Genomic DNA, 17570 nt, shown 5'->3' with positions numbered 1-17570 from the left:
GTGACACAGACAACACACACACACCGTGACAGACACAGACAACACACACACACACCGTGACACACAGACAACACACACACACACAACACACACACACACCGTGACACACAGACAACACACACACACCGTGACACACAGACAACACACACACACCGTGACACACAGACAACACACACACACACCGTGACACACAGACAACACACACACACAGTGACACACACACACAGTGACGCACAGTGACACACACAGTGACACAGTGACACAGTGACACACACAGTGACACACACAGTGACACACACAGTGACACACACAGTGACACACACAGTGACACAGTGACACACACAGTGACACAGTGACACACACAGTGACACAGTGACACACACAGTGACACAGTGACACACACAGTGACACACACAGTGACACACACAGTGACACACACAGTGACACACACAGTGACACACACAGTGACACAGTGACACACACAGTGACACAGTGACACACACAGTGACACAGTGACACACACAGTGACACAGTGACACACACAGTGACACAGTGACACACACAGTGACACAGTGACACACACAGTGACACAGTGACACACACAGTGACACACACAGTGACACAGTGACACACACAGTGACACAGTGACACACAAAGTGACACAGTGACACACACACAGTGACACACAGACAACACACACACACACACACAGTGACACACAGAGACAAACACACACACACCGTGACACAGACACCACACACACACCGTGACACAGACACAGACAACACACACACACCGTGACAGACACAGACAACACACACACACCGTGACACACAGACAACACACACACAACACACACACACACACCGTGACACACAGACAACACACACACACCGTGACACACAGACAACACACACACAACACACACACACACACCGTGACACACAGACAACACACACACACCGTGACACACAGACAACACACACACACCGTGACACACAGACAACACACACACACCGTGACACACAGACAACACACACACACCGTGACACACACACACAGTGACGCACAGTGACGCACAGTGACACACACAGTGACGCACAGTGACACACACAGTGACGCACAGTGACACACACAGTGACACAGTGACACACAGTGACACAGTGACACACACAGTGACACAGTGACACACACAGTGACACACACAGTGACACACACAGTGACACACACAGTGACACACACAGTGACACACACAGTGACACAGTGACACACACAGTGACACAGTGACACACACAGTGACACAGTGACACACACAGTGACACAGTGACACACACAGTGACACAGTGACACACAGTGACACAGTGACACACAGTGACACAGTGACACACACAGTGACACAGTGACACACACAGTGACACACACAGTGACACACACAGTGACACACACAGTGACACACACAGTGACACACACAGTGACACAGTGACACACACAGTGACACAGTGACACACACAGTGACACACACAGTGACACAGTGACACACACAGTGACACAGTGACACACACAGTGACACAGTGACACACACAGTGACACAGTGACACACACAGTGACACAGTGACACACACAGTGACACAGTGACACACACTGACACAGTGACACACACACTGACACAGTGACACACACACTGACACAGTGACACACACACTGACACAGTGACACACACACTGACACAGTGACACACACACTGACACAGTGACACACACACTGACACAGTGACACACACACTGACACAGTGACACACACACTGACACAGTGACACACACACTGACACAGTGACACACACACTGACACAGTGACACACACACTGACACAGTGACACACACACACAGTGACACACACAGTGACACACACACAGTGACACACACACAGTGACACACACACAGTGACACAGTGACACACAGACAACACACACACACACATACAGAGACACAGACACACACACCCCATCTTTTTTTCTATTTAATAAAACATTTGAACAAATCTTGACAAACTGAACTATGTTTCTTTATAATCCAGATCTTTTCCACTATAATATTAATACACACACACACACACACACACCATGTAACACCAGCACGTGCAAAAAGATTAAATACATTTCAGTGTTAAAGTTTCATCACACACAAATTAATGACAAACAGCTTCACTGCAAATGGAGAAATAAAGCAAGCTCTCTGTGACAGAGGGAAAGAAACAAAGTCAGTAAGCTGAAACATGTTTACACAGAGAATAAAGTGTGTTACTGCAGTAAATAAAGTCACAGAAGTATTTTAGATAAATGAACATTAAAACTATCAGGTCCGTGTCCCAGAGAGAACGTCACTCAAACAGCATGTCAGGAGACTTAAGGTATACTTTACAGTCTACATACTATTTAGTGACTTATTTATACAGTATACATAAGTTCAGCACCATGTGAGCAGCGTTATGCCTCACTGTTAGTTTTGTCAGTGAACTCAGCCATGATGTTGTGGATCCAGACGTCGCTGTCCTGAGACGTGTCCACCAGGTACACAGACAGTTTCCTTTCCCAAGGCTGCGCCCCCTGATGGACAGAGTGGACCAGCGCCACCAGCGGCTGTCGCTCTACGTGGTTGCGGAAAACGATGGCAGCTTCCTCGCTCCAGCTGCCATGTGGCACTCCTGATACAGCACAAGATAGAATCAGCTCAGCCTCATTCACAAGACTACAATGATGAGTAGAGAACTGTGTGTGTGTGTGTGTGTGTGTGTGTGTGTGTGTGTGTACCTGCAAGCTGGGCAGTGATTCCCTGGAAGGGCAACTGCATGAATTCATTAATGAGGGGGCGGAGCTCTGATGTGTACACGACCTCATGCTTTCCATAATCGAGTTCATACACGGAGACCAGAGAGTTTGATAACATGCCCTTCACCAAGACACGGTGCCAACTACAGAGCGGGAGAGAGAGAGAGAGACAGAGAGAGAGAGAGAGAGAGAGAGAGAGAGAGAGAGAGAGAGAGAGAGAGAGAGAGAGAGAGAGAGAGAGAGAGAGAGAGAGAGAGAGAGAGAGAGAGAGAGAGAGAGAGAACAAGAGAGAGACAGAGAGAAAGAGAGAGAGACAGACAGACAGGGAGAAAGAGACAGACAAAGAGAGAAACAGAGAGAGAGATAGAGACAGAGTGGGAGAGAGAGAGAGAGAGAGAGAGAAAGAGAGAGAGAGAGAGAGAGAGAGAGAGAGAGAGAGAGAGAGAGAGAGAGTAATAAGACAAGGTGATATAAGAAGAAAAGAATGAAGGAAACCTAATTAAGAAAACTGGAAGCTAAACAAAATCCTAAAAGCTTTTAAACACTTACATCATGTTCAAAAAAAGAGAAGAACTCCTAAGATGCAGAAGTTAAAATAGATGGAAGTCTGGCTTACTGAGCTTCACTGTGCACATGGAGCTGTCTTCATGCCCAACATTAACATTTAATAACAACATGTCTAACACACACCATCATGCTCCCCTTTCTCCTCCCTGGATCTTACTCACTTGCTGTCAATCTTGGCAGCATAGATGTTGTTCTTCTGGACAGTGATGGGCGTGGCCTCCTGTCTGTTATAGTAAAGGATCATCTCCCCCATCAGCACAACCAGCTTGTACAGCTCCTTCCATGGTTGTAGCACAAAGTGACCTGGGTGACAGGCCACTGACACAAACACGTCTAAAGTCTGCCCCTCCTCAGGCAGCTCCAGTGCTGGAGGCATGACAGGAGAGGCAGAACTCTGAGAGGAGCCACCTGACTGGGGCAGGGCCGTGGTGGCGATGGGGTGGCAAACAGAGGTAGAGGATAACTGGAGCTGCAGATTAATGCTGGAGGTAGGATCATGAGCTTCAGGGCCAAGGAACAGGTAAACATGGACCTGACCTGCTGAGTCCAGACGAGATATCTACACACATACACACACACAAATCAGACAGGCCAAGTTTTAATAAATGTTCAAGTCAGAACAATGTGACGACCAACAATGTGCTTATGTCCCCCGACCCAAAAAAAGACCTTTACAGACCTTCATTGTGCACTCAGGGGCATTAATCAGTGTCTCTCTGAGCCACAGCACAACATCTGGGGGCCAGACTTCTTCATTTCGGTCCACTTCAGCTAAACGGCACTTAACAGCCTGCAAAAACACACACACACATACACAGACAGAGGCACACAGACAGACAGATAGAGGCACACACACACACACACACACAGACAGACAGAGGCGCACACACACAGACAGACAGAGGCACACAGACAGACAGACAGACAGAGGCGCGCACACACACACACACACACACACACACACAGACAGACAGACAGAGGCACACACACACAGACAGAGGCACACACACACACAGACAGACAGACAGACAGAGGCGCACACACACACACAGACAGACAGAGGCGCACACACACACACACAGACAGACAGACAGAGGCACACACACAGACAGACAGACAGAGGCATACACACACACAGACACACACACAGACAGACACACACACAGACACACAGACACACACACACACAGACAGACACACACAGACAGACAGACACACACAGACAGACAGACACACACACAGACAGACACACACACACAGACAGACACACAGACACAGACAGAGACAGACAGACAGACAGACAGACAGACAGACAGACACACAAAATGAATTTATTAATAGTGATTTGGTACAGTGGATCTGCAGTGGTGTGGCCCATGGGTGTGTGTGTGTGTGTGTGTGTGTGTGTGTGTGTGTACCTGTGTCGGTATGGTGAGGAGTTCTCTGATGAACACTGCTGGAATCTCTCTCAGTTCACTGAGTTCAACAGAAGCAGGAAATCCCAAATCCACAAACTCCACATCCAGAACACGACTGCCGTGCAGGTTAGTAATCTGAGAGGGATTCATACACACTCAGAGTCATCGGTTCAATCACAGAGTCAAGCTCAGAAATCATTCAATCCACAAAGCCAAGAATTTCAGATCAGAGTTGTTTGTTTGCTAAGTCCAAAGATCTATTTGTTGAATTGTTCCAAAAAGCCTTTTGTTTCCATCCAGACCAAACTGCTCTGGTTTTGTTCTTCTGATCATTGTCACTTATTCATGTTCACTCCACACACACACACACACACAAATCAGAGACAATAAAAGCTTTTTTTGTACTCACCTCCACTCGAGCCCATTTCCCTGTGTGTCGTGCCAAACACACTTTACCACAAAACGGCTCAGACACCAGCAGCTCCCATGAGACCTGTTCTCATGAGCACATCATACGTTAAAGAACGTTAGCAACATTAAGTGATAATGACCTCCACATTTAAACCAAGCATGAACCCAACCAGAGAGAACCTGAGACAGGAAGTACGACTCAATCTTGTCCATGAGGCCTTGGAGCTTGGAGAGGCCTCGTGATGGAAGCTGGCAGAACACACTGCCGTTAGACCCCACATTCGTCACACACACGTTAGAGTACGAGCTGTTCACCTACATAAGAAATAAATCTACAGTTAACGTACTGATGTTATCTTTAACACTGTTAATGTATCACTACGCTAAATATAAAGGAAATCAAATCTCATTCTATAACCTGCAGTGGATTCTGCATGGTTTTGTCCTGCAGAGCTCTAAGGCATGTAGCGTTTATGTTAACGTCCTTCTCGTCAGACGTGTCGTACAACACCATGAGGGGTGGAGTCTCAGGATCCACCAGCTCACCCAACATTGTTCTGCCACATGCTAACAACTTCAGTGTCTTCAGCACCACCACATCCTCACTAAAGAGCTCCAGACCTCTCACACACACACAGTAAAACAGTAATATCCACTAGCACACATTTTAAAGGTAAAGGTGTGTAAGGGGTGTGTGTTACCTGCGAGTTGGCAGCTGGTAGCCTGGAACGGCAGTGTGAGAAATTGATCAGTGAGATGCAGCAACATCTCACTGTTAACCACCTCTGAGAAACCGTGATCCATGAAGTACACCTGCACTCACACACACACACACACACACACACACACACGGAAACAATTAGGCTTTATCTTTCCTTTGCCAGGAAATAGACAGTCCAAATGCTACATCCTCTGTTTTGATTGAGCATCTGGTTTATTCAACTATTAACACACGCACACACACAAAGACACACCCCCACAAAGACACACCCCCACAAAGACACACCCCCAGACACAAAGACACACCCCAGACACCCCCCCCAGACAGCCCCACACACACAAAGACACACCCCCAGACACACACACAAAGACACACCTCCAGACATAGACAGTGCAAATGCTACATCCTCTGTTTTGATTGGGCATCTGATTTATTCAACTATTAACACACACACAAAGACACACCCCCACACACACCCACCACCCACAAAGACACACCCCCTCACACAAAGACACACCCCCAGACACCCCCACACACAAAGACACACCCACATACCCCCTCACACACCCCCAGACACACCCCAGACAGACACACACACACACCCCAGACCGACACACACCCCAGACAGACACACACACACACAGACACACACACACACAGACACCCCAGACAGACACACACACACCCCCCAGACAGACACACACACACACCCCAGACAGACACACACACACACCCCAGACAGACACACACACACACACACCCCAGACAGACACACACACACACACACCCCAGACAGACACACACACACACACACCCCAGACAGACACACACACACACACACCCCAGACAGACACACACACACACACACACCCCAGACAGACACACACACACACACCCCAGACAGACACACACACACACACCCCAGACAGACACACACACACACACCCCAGACAGACACACACACACCCCAGACAGACACACACACACACCCCAGACAGACACACACACACCCCAGACAGACACACACACACACCCCAGACAGACACACACACACACACCCCAGACAGACACACACACACACACCCCAGACAGACACACACACACCCCAGACAGACACACACACACCCCAGACAGACACACACACACACCCCAGACAGACACACACACACCCCAGACAGACACACACACCCCAGACAGACACACACACACCCCAGACAGACACACACACACACCCCAGACAGACACACACACCCCAGACAGACACACACACCCCAGACAGACACACACACACACCCCAGACAGACACACACACACACCCCAGACAGACACACACACACACCCCAGACAGACACACACACACACCCCAGACAGACACACACACACCCCAGACAGACACACACACACCCCAGACAGACACACACACACCCCAGACAGACACACACACACCCCAGACAGACACACACACACCCCAGACAGACAGACACACACACACCCCAGACAGACAGACACACACACACACCCCAGACAGACAGACACACACACACACCCCAGACAGACAGACACACACACACACACCCCAGACAGACAGACAGACACACACACACACACACACACACCCCAGACAGACAGACACACACACACACACACACCCCAGACAGACAGACACACACACACACACACACCCCAGACAGACAGACACACACACACCCCAGACAGACAGACACACACACACACACCCCAGACAGACAGACACACACACACACCCCAGACAGACACACACACACACACACACACACACACCCCAGACAGACAGACACACACACACACACACACCCCAGACAGACAGACACACACACACACACACCCCAGACAGACAGACACACACACACACACCCCAGACAGACAGACAGACACACACACACACACACCCCAGACAGACAGACACACACACACACCCCAGACAGACAGACACACACACACACCCCAGACAGACAGACACACACACACACCCCAGACAGACAGACACACACACACACCCCAGACAGACAGACACACACACACACCCCAGACAGACAGACACACACACACACACCCCAGACAGACAGACACACACACACACACCCCAGACAGACAGACACACACACACACCCCAGACAGACAGACACACACACACACCCCAGACAGACACACACACACACACCCCAGACAGACACACACACACACCCCAGACAGACAGACACACACACACACCCCAGACAGACACACACACACACACCCCAGACAGACAGACACACACACACACCCCAGACAGACAGACACACACACACACCCCAGACAGACAGACAGACACACACCCCAGACAGACAGACAGACACACACCCCAGACAGACAGACACACACACCCCAGACAGACAGACACACACACCCCAGACAGACAGACACACACCCCCCAGACAGACAGACACACACCCCCCAGACAGACAGACACACACCCCCCAGACAGACAGACACACACCCCCCAGACAGACAGACACACACCCCCCAGACAGACAGACACACACCCCCCAGACAGACAGACACACACCCCCCAGACAGACAGACACACACCCCCCAGACAGACAGACACACACCCCCCAGACAGACAGACACACACCCCCCAGACAGACAGACACACACCCCCCAGACAGACAGACACACACCCCCCAGACAGACAGACACACACCCCCCAGACAGACAGACACACACACCCCAGACAGACAGACACACACACCCCAGACAGACAGACACACACACCCCAGACAGACAGACACACACACCCCAGACAGACAGACACACACACCCCAGACAGACAGACACCCCAGACAGACAGACACCCCAGACAGACAGACACACACACACCCCAGACAGACAGACACACACACCCCAGACAGACAGACACACACACCCCAGAGAGACAGACACACACACCCCAGACAGACACAAAGACACACACACCCCAGACAGACACAAAGACACACACACCCCAGACAGACACAAAGACACACACACCCCAGACAGACACAAAGACACACACACCCCAGACAGACACAAAGACACACACACCCCAGACAGACACAAAGACACACACACCCCAGACAGACACAAAGACACACACACCCACGACAGACACAAAGACACACACACCCCAGACAGACACAAAGACACACACACCCCAGACAGACACAAAGACACACACACCCCAGACAGACACAAAGACACACACACCCCAGACAGACACAAAGACACACACACCCCAGACAGACACAAAGACACACACACAAAGACACACACACACAAAGACACACACACACAAAGACACACACACACAAAGACACACACACACAAAGACACACACACACACAAAGACACACACACACACAAAGACACACACACACAAAGACACACACACACAAAGACACACACACACACAAAGACACACACACACACAAAGACACACACACACACAAAGACACACACACACACAAAGACACACACACACAAAAGACACACACACACAAAAGACACACACACACAAAAGACACACACACACAAAAGACACACACACACAAAGACACACACACACACAAAGACACACCCCCAGACACACACACCTTACCTTCACATCATTCTCTTTGATCTGCTGCACTTGAGCTCGGAGCACAGTCTCCTCATCCAAGGCAACCGCAACCAGCTGACCAACTGTAGGACAGGTGAAGCTAAGCCCCGCCCCTGTGTTGTGGTAAAACTCCAACATGTCCTCCTCCATCTTCTCCAGAGCCTGAGAATATTCCTTTCCCACATACCTGAGAGAAACAGAGACAGAACATGTGATGAACACAGAAGCTATTCAGATTTTTACAGAATACAGTTTTTTTATGTGCGTCTTGGTACCTGCATATGATGTTGTTGGTGTTCTTGACCTCCATCACCAGCACGGATGGAAACTCCTCCTTGGGCAGGGACAGCTGAGGCACCTCCGGGTTGCCACAGTAGGCAATTATGCATGATTTGGGCTGTGGGCGGGGCTTTGAGGGCACACTTACAGTGGGCAGGGTGTATAAAATGGCTTTGTTACGATTCTGCGGCATGGGGTATTCGATTGTGCACGTATCGGCCAGAGGAGAGAGATCATCTAACAGCGACTGTGGGAAATCACACCTAAAAGGAAAAAAAAAAAACAACAATGTGAGAATCAGAACAGGAAAAAGGTGAAGATGCAGCATTTTCAGGTGTCTAGGTCCTCACCTGTATACTTCCTTAAAGAGGCGGGGCAGAGCGTGAGCCCACAGGCCATGGCTGTATTTACTCAGCAGCTCCCGCACTTTATCTTTCACATCCTGAGACAGAGGGGCAGGGGGTGTGGCCGGAGGGGAGGGCAGGGAGCGACCCAGGGACTCAGGGGTGAATGGCCTCTGGGGCTTCAGAGTCAGAGACGTTGGGGACTGTGGGCTGGTACTAGGGATCTGGAAAGATTTTTGCAGGGCAGATGGAGGAGTGTGTGGAGGGGTGTGTGGTTTTGAAGATGGGTCTTTGGTGGGGTAAACCAGATACCCTGCGACTTTACCACCACCCGGCTTCTCCACCTGTAAAACCAACACACTGTATAGTATACTGTGACTATCATATGTATCAGGTGCTAATAGGACAGGATGTAGTTTTGTACACAAAAACATTTAAAGTGCACAGTGATGCTACACATCCATTTTTATTCTCTCCTTCCTGTTTAATAATCGGGTTTAGAGGACGATTTCCTAAAATAGACATTGGTTAAGATTAAAAAATAAAATGTAACGCGCGTTCTCACGGTGCAGACATGTGTCCAGCTCTCCAGCAGTGTGTGTGTGTATGAGGGAAGCTCCTGATTGAACATGGCACTGTACAGCTGAGGCAGTTTGGAGAGCCACACACCGCTGCTGTATTTCTGTAAGAGCTGATTTACACGTCTCTGAAACAGCTCCACGTCGCCCTCTACAGGACACACACAAAATGAACAAATACTATAATAAATGCAAATAAATACTGCCAAAAAACAGCTTTATTTAATTACTCCCAGTAGCAGCATGAACATTTTCATTGTTCTTTTCAGAAGAAACAGCGTGTGTGTGTGTGACTTCACACTTAACCTGTGTTTTGGTTCTTGCTGGATGGCCGAGTGGCCGCAGCCTTTTGGATCACTGGCCTAGGTAAAAGAGAAAGATGAGCAGAGTGAATATGAGATGATTTTAATAATGGAGTTCTAGGTGAACTTTAATTAGAAACTGAATTTCCTGATGGTTCGTGTTGGCTACAGTACTCAGGTGTACCTACAACGCATGTTTTAGTTCTCTCTCCCTCCATCTCTTATGGTGACGAGCTGTTACTCACCCTGTGGGCTCCTTTCCCTGGTGGGCGGAGCCTGGTTTGGTGCTATACACCTGTCGCTGGTCATCGCGCGGGCTGAAGTGTGAGCCTGTAGTCTGTGACCAGGAGCTGTGTGAGGTCATGTGACCAGGCTGCCTCAGGGACGAGCGAGGATTAGCTTTAAAATTCACAACCAGAAATGTTTAAACATAGAGACAAATTTTTTTTACTGTGATTTTACTAAACTATCATACCCAGGTCTGTGTACATCGGTGATACAAGTATATGTGTGTGTGTGTTACCACTGCGTATAAACAGAGAGGAAGACTTCGGTCTCATGTGACAGTTTAGCAGCTGAGAACGGCGCGGGTTTTTCTTGGATTCCCTCTGCCGAGCAACCAGCTGGGCGATGTGTTCCGTTTCTTTACACACCCCTGCAAAGCATATCACCTAAACACACACACACAGCTTTAGATAAAGCTTTAGTACATCATTCATTTTAAAATGGGAATTTACTGGGACATGATCGCACATAAAATGGTGCATCCCAGACTATACCATTCACCTAATAAATAACTGATGCCTATCTCCTGATCACACAATGGGGCAACAGTAGGATCTTTCCTGTTAATGTACTGGCTCCTGTTCACACATATACCGGATCTTGTTTTGAAATGTTCCCAATTTCCTGTTAAATTCCAAAATAGTGTATGTTGCATGTCCATGTTACCTCTCCAGTGTGGGATTGTTGGAGCTGCACCACATCAGGAACACTCATGAGGAACTGCATGAGGTTCCTGTAGCCGAGCTGCGCCAGCGGGATAAAGTCTCCAGTCAGAGAACAGTAATCGGCCTGGACACGTGACAACGCCACGCCGCTCTTACTGCTCTGCAGCACGGCACGCAGCATCTTCTTTATGACCTCCACGTCACACATCCTGCAACACACACACACACACACACCCCTCCATCATAATCATCATCATCATCATCATTAACAATAGAACTGGAAACATAAAGTATATACTATCTTTTACAAAACATACTCATAACACATAATATATACTATATCTAGTAAACATCTTAGTTTAATTTCCCTGGAATATTTATTACATTAAAATAACTATAGTATTTGGGAAATACAAAAATGTCCATCAATAATATTAGTTAGGTTATATTATGTGTGTGTATATATATATATATATATATATATATATATATATATATATATATATATATATATATATAAATATAAAGGTATCATTATTTAAAAAAAAATTATCAAAATACATTTTAGGATATTAAATAAAATAAGTAAATAACAGATTAAATATTTAATAAATAAATAAATATAATCTATAATTTATTTACATTTTTATTTTTTCCGTTAAAACATTAAAAAGATCCTGACACTGTAACTTTTAACTTGTTCAGAATAATATAGATTTATTGTTTGACATTTTTCAATAGTTTAATCCGTTAGTTAGCAGATGATGCTAATTGTTTTCTCCTCAGTAGATTATCGGTTTACTAACCGAATAAAATCAACAAAATTAACTAAATAATGCAAATAAAATGATCCAGTTCGGGTCACACGTCGACAATATTGTCATTAAAACACTTCCCAGGCAGAATATCAACGTTAATAAACATAAATAACCTATTTAAGAGTTTTATAACTTACCTGAAGTTTGCTAATTTGTTCGACTCCACGCGCTCAGTATATTAATAAGTGAACGCCAATGAATCGGCACCTTGTTTTAATAGGTCGACTCTTTTAAGTGAATCAATCGCGCGAGTCGATTGACAGGAACAAACGACTCTTGCGATTCATTAGTAAAGTTTAATAAAACTATAGATTGTATCAAGGTTAAAATAGCAGTTTATAAGAAAGTACTGGGTTAACGGATTAATTATATAATTAAGTGTGTTTATATGTACTTTCTGCTTAGTTTCATTGGTATATTTGTATATAAGATTGTTTACATTCAATAAAACAAACACATGAAGTCATTTTCAGTTTCAGTCAAACACATAAAAAGCCATTTATTTTAGTTAAGAAAAGAAACAACAGTGATAAAGTGAGTAGAACCCGTGGTTTTGGTTAGCTGTTCACGTTAAGTATAAAAAGCATAAATTCTATGTCTTATATTAATATGTTAAGTATAACAACACATGAGAGTAAATCCTGATGTTCCAGATGTTCCACTGTAACTATGTCTTTACATTGTCTATATAAAACAAACTATGCTAAACTATGCTAATATTCATAATATTTCAGTTGCCTAAACAAAATGCTCTCAGAGCTTTAACCTCTTCCACAACATGTGTCTTTACCTTTGAATAACGATTTCAGGAAATCAGTAATTCCATAATTCTCATGTTGAGTTTAATGTTAAAATGTCATATTAATAGAGCATTGTGTAAAGGATTGTAAGGATTACCCACAATGCACTGGAAGTTGTGAGCCAGTCACACAGAGTGTGTTAGTAAAGGAATAAAGTTTAACATTAAAGCTTTCGTACAATCTGTACACAGTCGCTAGCTGTCAGGTGTTTGGCGTTTGTGTGTCAGAATGAATGAATCCCTAGCTAACTATCAAACAGGCTACAATTCTAGTGTCTCCTGTTTGTCAGACGTCACCATCAGAGATCTAGTGCCTTCTCCCTTTTATAGGAGACACTCTAGAAGTTTGTCATTATCAGACTGTAGCATCATTGTCGTTGTGCTGTTCGATATGTTGTTTTTTCTCAAGCTGTGATGACATTGTTATCACCCGGGCGATGTTGAGTGGATCTTCGTTGCTATTAGGATTGTTGCTATGGTGTCTCTTCCTCACCAGAATGAGTTTTGGGTTTCTGAGCATGGTATAGAGGAGAAGCCAGCGAGTGCGGACCCTGCTGACTCCTGGGAATTCTACGTAACAGAAAATACATTTATTAAATAAACAGGACTTCAAGCAGTACTGTAGCTGATTTATAGAGCAGTGTGTTCTTATTGGCTGATGCAGCAGGTACAAGTTCTCTGACCTGCAGTGTCAGACTGAGCGTATGTGTTCGCAGCCCTCTGTCTCTGCAGTGTGTGTTTGAGCAGCAGGTGGCAGAAACACAGCAGAACTGGATTACTGTGATGATGATCTGTTATTATCATCCCCACCCATGTAGCATAACCTGAGGACGAATACATAAACAAACCAACGGCTGTGAATCAAGGTTATAAAATTAAAATATACTCTTGATGGTGAGAACTGGGCTAGTATCATTATAATTCATTTTACAACCATTTATTCCAGAATCCATGAGAGGTTTAATTGTTCTGAGTGTAGAGATGCTTTGCTACCTGCTACATATAGCTAGATTAGCTTTTTTTATTTGTACCTGGATCCATGACCTCGTAGCCCCGCTGCATGATGGTCCGGTCAATGCGTGGAACAAGCCAAGTACCCACAATGCAGCTGTTTATCAGCCTGAGCATGCAGTTGCCCATCCCCATGATTACGTTATAAAAGAAGAAGAAGTAGTTGAAATTGTTAAAGGCTCTCCTGCAAAAAAAAAAAAAAAAAGATAAGGATCCACAGTATCAGACAGGACGCTGGGAATCATGTGGCTTAACACCACACCATCATCATGCAGGATGAGGTTCTTCACCGTAGGAGGCACATGATGCTTTGACCTTCTGAATCATTCTGAAAACAAGAACTTTTTTCCACAGCATTAAACTTAGTGTTATCTTAGATGTATAACTAAAGGAGTCACACACTGCGGCTGTGTTACCTGTTGTTGAGTGCTAAAGGTTTATCTTTATCGTTAGGTGATAACTTGTCCTGCAGGAAGAAGATCTGAACCATCACAACCTGCACCACCACCAGAGAGACCACGATGAAGATCGTCAGCCTACAACCGACACACATGTCTATCGTCATGGGACTGTGTTTCAATAACAACATTCCACAGTAACATGGAGGTCTAACACATGGAGAAGGTGTCTAGAAATCCAGACCAATATCCAGAAGAACTGAACCAGCAGAAACATTACAGTTTCACAATCAGGAGACACAGTCAGCAGTTTATAAAGTGCTCTTATTGTCAATGATTCTTAAATATGTTTGTCTGAGTGAAAGGAATCTCACAGTAAGGTGACCAGGCTGGAGAACCAGGGAAGGAACCCAACTTTCTGGATCGGTAACACAACCAGGTACGCAAACAGCAGCGCAAACATGAACTGCACATAGTGCACAATAAGATAACCTGCCAAGGTGAAGAACACAGATTACACATGGTAGTGATGTAGAGAAATGATGCAGTGACACGAAATATACCTGGTTCACAGTTAACCTCAGAGTCGGAGTGGCCTAATGTTCACCTGTAATTCATGATAAGCCATAACACTATACCAGTTTCAACTGGAATGTGCGTGTGTGTGTGTGTATGAGATAGAGTTCACTCACCCCAAAGTGTAAATGCAATTTGCCAGCCTGAATATCGTGTAATCGCAGCCTAGAGTTGAGAAGTTCCTGATTATATTATTATTATTATTATTATTATTATTATTATTATTATTATTATACATAGTGTCAGACTCACCACACTAAGAGCAGAGCTCGGTTTGTGGTACCTCTCTGGCAAGAAGTTCTTCTTTCCTTCCCGCAACCGCTTCATGTGCTTCCTGTCAATTAATCCATGAAATCTTTACTTAATTAAACAATGTGTGTGTGTGTGTGGGAGTGAGTGGGTGAGTGTGTATGTGTGTGTGTCTGAGTGAGTGTGTGTGTGACTATGTGTGTGTGTCAGTGAGCTTGTGTGTATGAGTGTGTCTGAGTGAGTGTGTGTGTGTGAGTGTGTGAGTGAGCGTGTGAGTGTATGGGTGTGTCTGAGTGAGTGTGTGTGTGTGTGTGTGTGTGGGTGAGTGTGTGAGTGACCGTGTGTGTGTATGTGTGTGTGTGAGGGAGTGTGTGAGTGAGCGTGTGTGTATGAGTGTGTCTGAGTGAGTGTGTGTGTGTGCGTGTGAGTGAGTGTGTGTGTCTGAGTGAATGTTTGTGAGTGCGTGTGTGTGTGTGAGTGAGTGTGTGAAAGTGCGTGTGTGTATGTGAGAGTGTGTATGTGAGAGTGTGTGTGTGATTGTGTGTGTGTGTGTGTGTGTGTGTGTGTGTGTACCTGTAACACACTAACACGTGAAACGTGTATGTAACAGATGTCAGCGTAGTGAAAAGCGTGGTGACAATCCAGGACTCTAAACAAACAAACAAACAAACAAAGACAACTGTATATATAACACATTTGTTAAGGAACACTTCAATGATTTATTGCATGTTTGTGTAAACAGACAGACAGACAGACTTCAGACAGACAGACAGACAGACAGACAGACAAACATGCTGATAGACACAGAGACAGGCAGATAGACATATCAAGAATCATGCAGACTCAGAGACAGAGACAGAGAAGCAGACAAACAAACTGACAGACAGGCAAACAGAGAGACAGTCAGTCTTACTGAGAGACAGACAGGCAGTGTGACAGACAGACAGACAGTCAGGCAATCTTACTGAGAGACAGACAGACAGTAAGACAGACTGAGACACAGAGAGACAGTCAGACAGACAGACAGTAAGACAGACTGAGACACAGACAGACAGTCAGACAGACTGAGACACAGACAGTCAGACAGACTGAGACACAGACAGACAGTCAGACAGACTGAGACACAGACAGACAGTCAGACAGACTGAGACACAGACAGACAGTCAGTTTTACTGAGACACAGACAGACAGTCAGACAGACTGAGACACAGACAGACAGTCAGTCTTACTGAGACACAGACAGACAGTCAGACAGACTGAGACACAGAGAGACAGTCAGACAGACAGACAGTCAGACAGACTGAGACACAGACAGACAGTCAGACAGACTGAGACACAGACAGTCAGACAGACTGAGACACAGACAAACAATCAGACAGACTGAGACACAGACAGTCAGACAGACTGAGACACAGACAGACAGTCAGACAGACTGAGACACAGACAGACAGTCAGACAAACTGAGACACAGACAGACTGAGACACAGACAGACAGTCAGTCTTACTGAGACACAGACAGACAGTCAGTCTTACTGAGACACAGACAGACAGTCAGACAGACTGAGACACAGACAGACAGTCAGACAGACTGAGAGACAGACAGACAGTCAGACAGACTGAGAGACAGACAGACAGTCAGACAGACTGAGACACAGACAGACAGTCAGACA

General features: G+C 46.1%; 2 protein-coding genes across 4 annotated transcripts in view; both read right to left on the bottom strand.

Moving 5' to 3' along the window:
• Window positions 1-2304: 2304 nt before the first annotated feature.
• tdrd7a (tudor domain containing 7 a) lies at window positions 2305-13105 on the bottom strand. The gene is made up of 18 exons (XM_060892525.1): window positions 13005-13105; window positions 12051-12258; window positions 11623-11770; window positions 11345-11498; window positions 11104-11159; window positions 10785-10948; window positions 10226-10563; window positions 9872-10138; window positions 9597-9783; window positions 5922-6033; window positions 5639-5841; window positions 5401-5535; window positions 5219-5302; window positions 4810-4944; window positions 4071-4181; window positions 3553-3950; window positions 2807-2967; window positions 2305-2700 (listed from the first exon to the last, which is right to left on the bottom strand). The coding sequence occupies exons 2-18, from the start codon at window positions 12255-12257 to the stop codon at window positions 2483-2485; spliced, it is 3078 nt and encodes a 1025-aa protein (XP_060748508.1). The 5' UTR covers window position 12258; window positions 13005-13105; the 3' UTR covers window positions 2305-2482.
• A 227-nt stretch (window positions 13106-13332) lies between these two features.
• stra6l (STRA6-like) overlaps window positions 13333-17570 on the bottom strand; it is a 10263-nt gene continuing 6025 nt past the window's right edge. For all 3 annotated transcript variants that reach the window (XM_060864712.1, XM_060864713.1, XM_060864714.1), the window contains exons 11-18: window positions 16474-16549; window positions 15904-15985; window positions 15768-15816; window positions 15450-15567; window positions 15094-15213; window positions 14698-14861; window positions 14350-14490; window positions 13333-14236 (exon numbers count right to left, since the gene is read on the bottom strand). In XM_060864712.1, the coding sequence (XP_060720695.1) occupies window positions 14022-14236; window positions 14350-14490; window positions 14698-14861; window positions 15094-15213; window positions 15450-15567; window positions 15768-15816; window positions 15904-15985; window positions 16474-16549 (965 nt within the window). In that variant the 3' untranslated portion in view covers window positions 13333-14021. The remainder of the gene's footprint in view (window positions 14237-14349; window positions 14491-14697; window positions 14862-15093; window positions 15214-15449; window positions 15568-15767; window positions 15817-15903; window positions 15986-16473; window positions 16550-17570) is intronic.

This window comes from Tachysurus vachellii, chromosome 2 (genome assembly GCF_030014155.1).
Source record: "Tachysurus vachellii isolate PV-2020 chromosome 2, HZAU_Pvac_v1, whole genome shotgun sequence".
NCBI classification, from domain to species: Eukaryota; Metazoa; Chordata; class Actinopteri; order Siluriformes; family Bagridae; genus Tachysurus; species Tachysurus vachellii.
The sequence above is the reverse complement of the archived record's forward strand: the minus strand, read 5'-3'. Positions and strand labels throughout refer to the sequence as shown.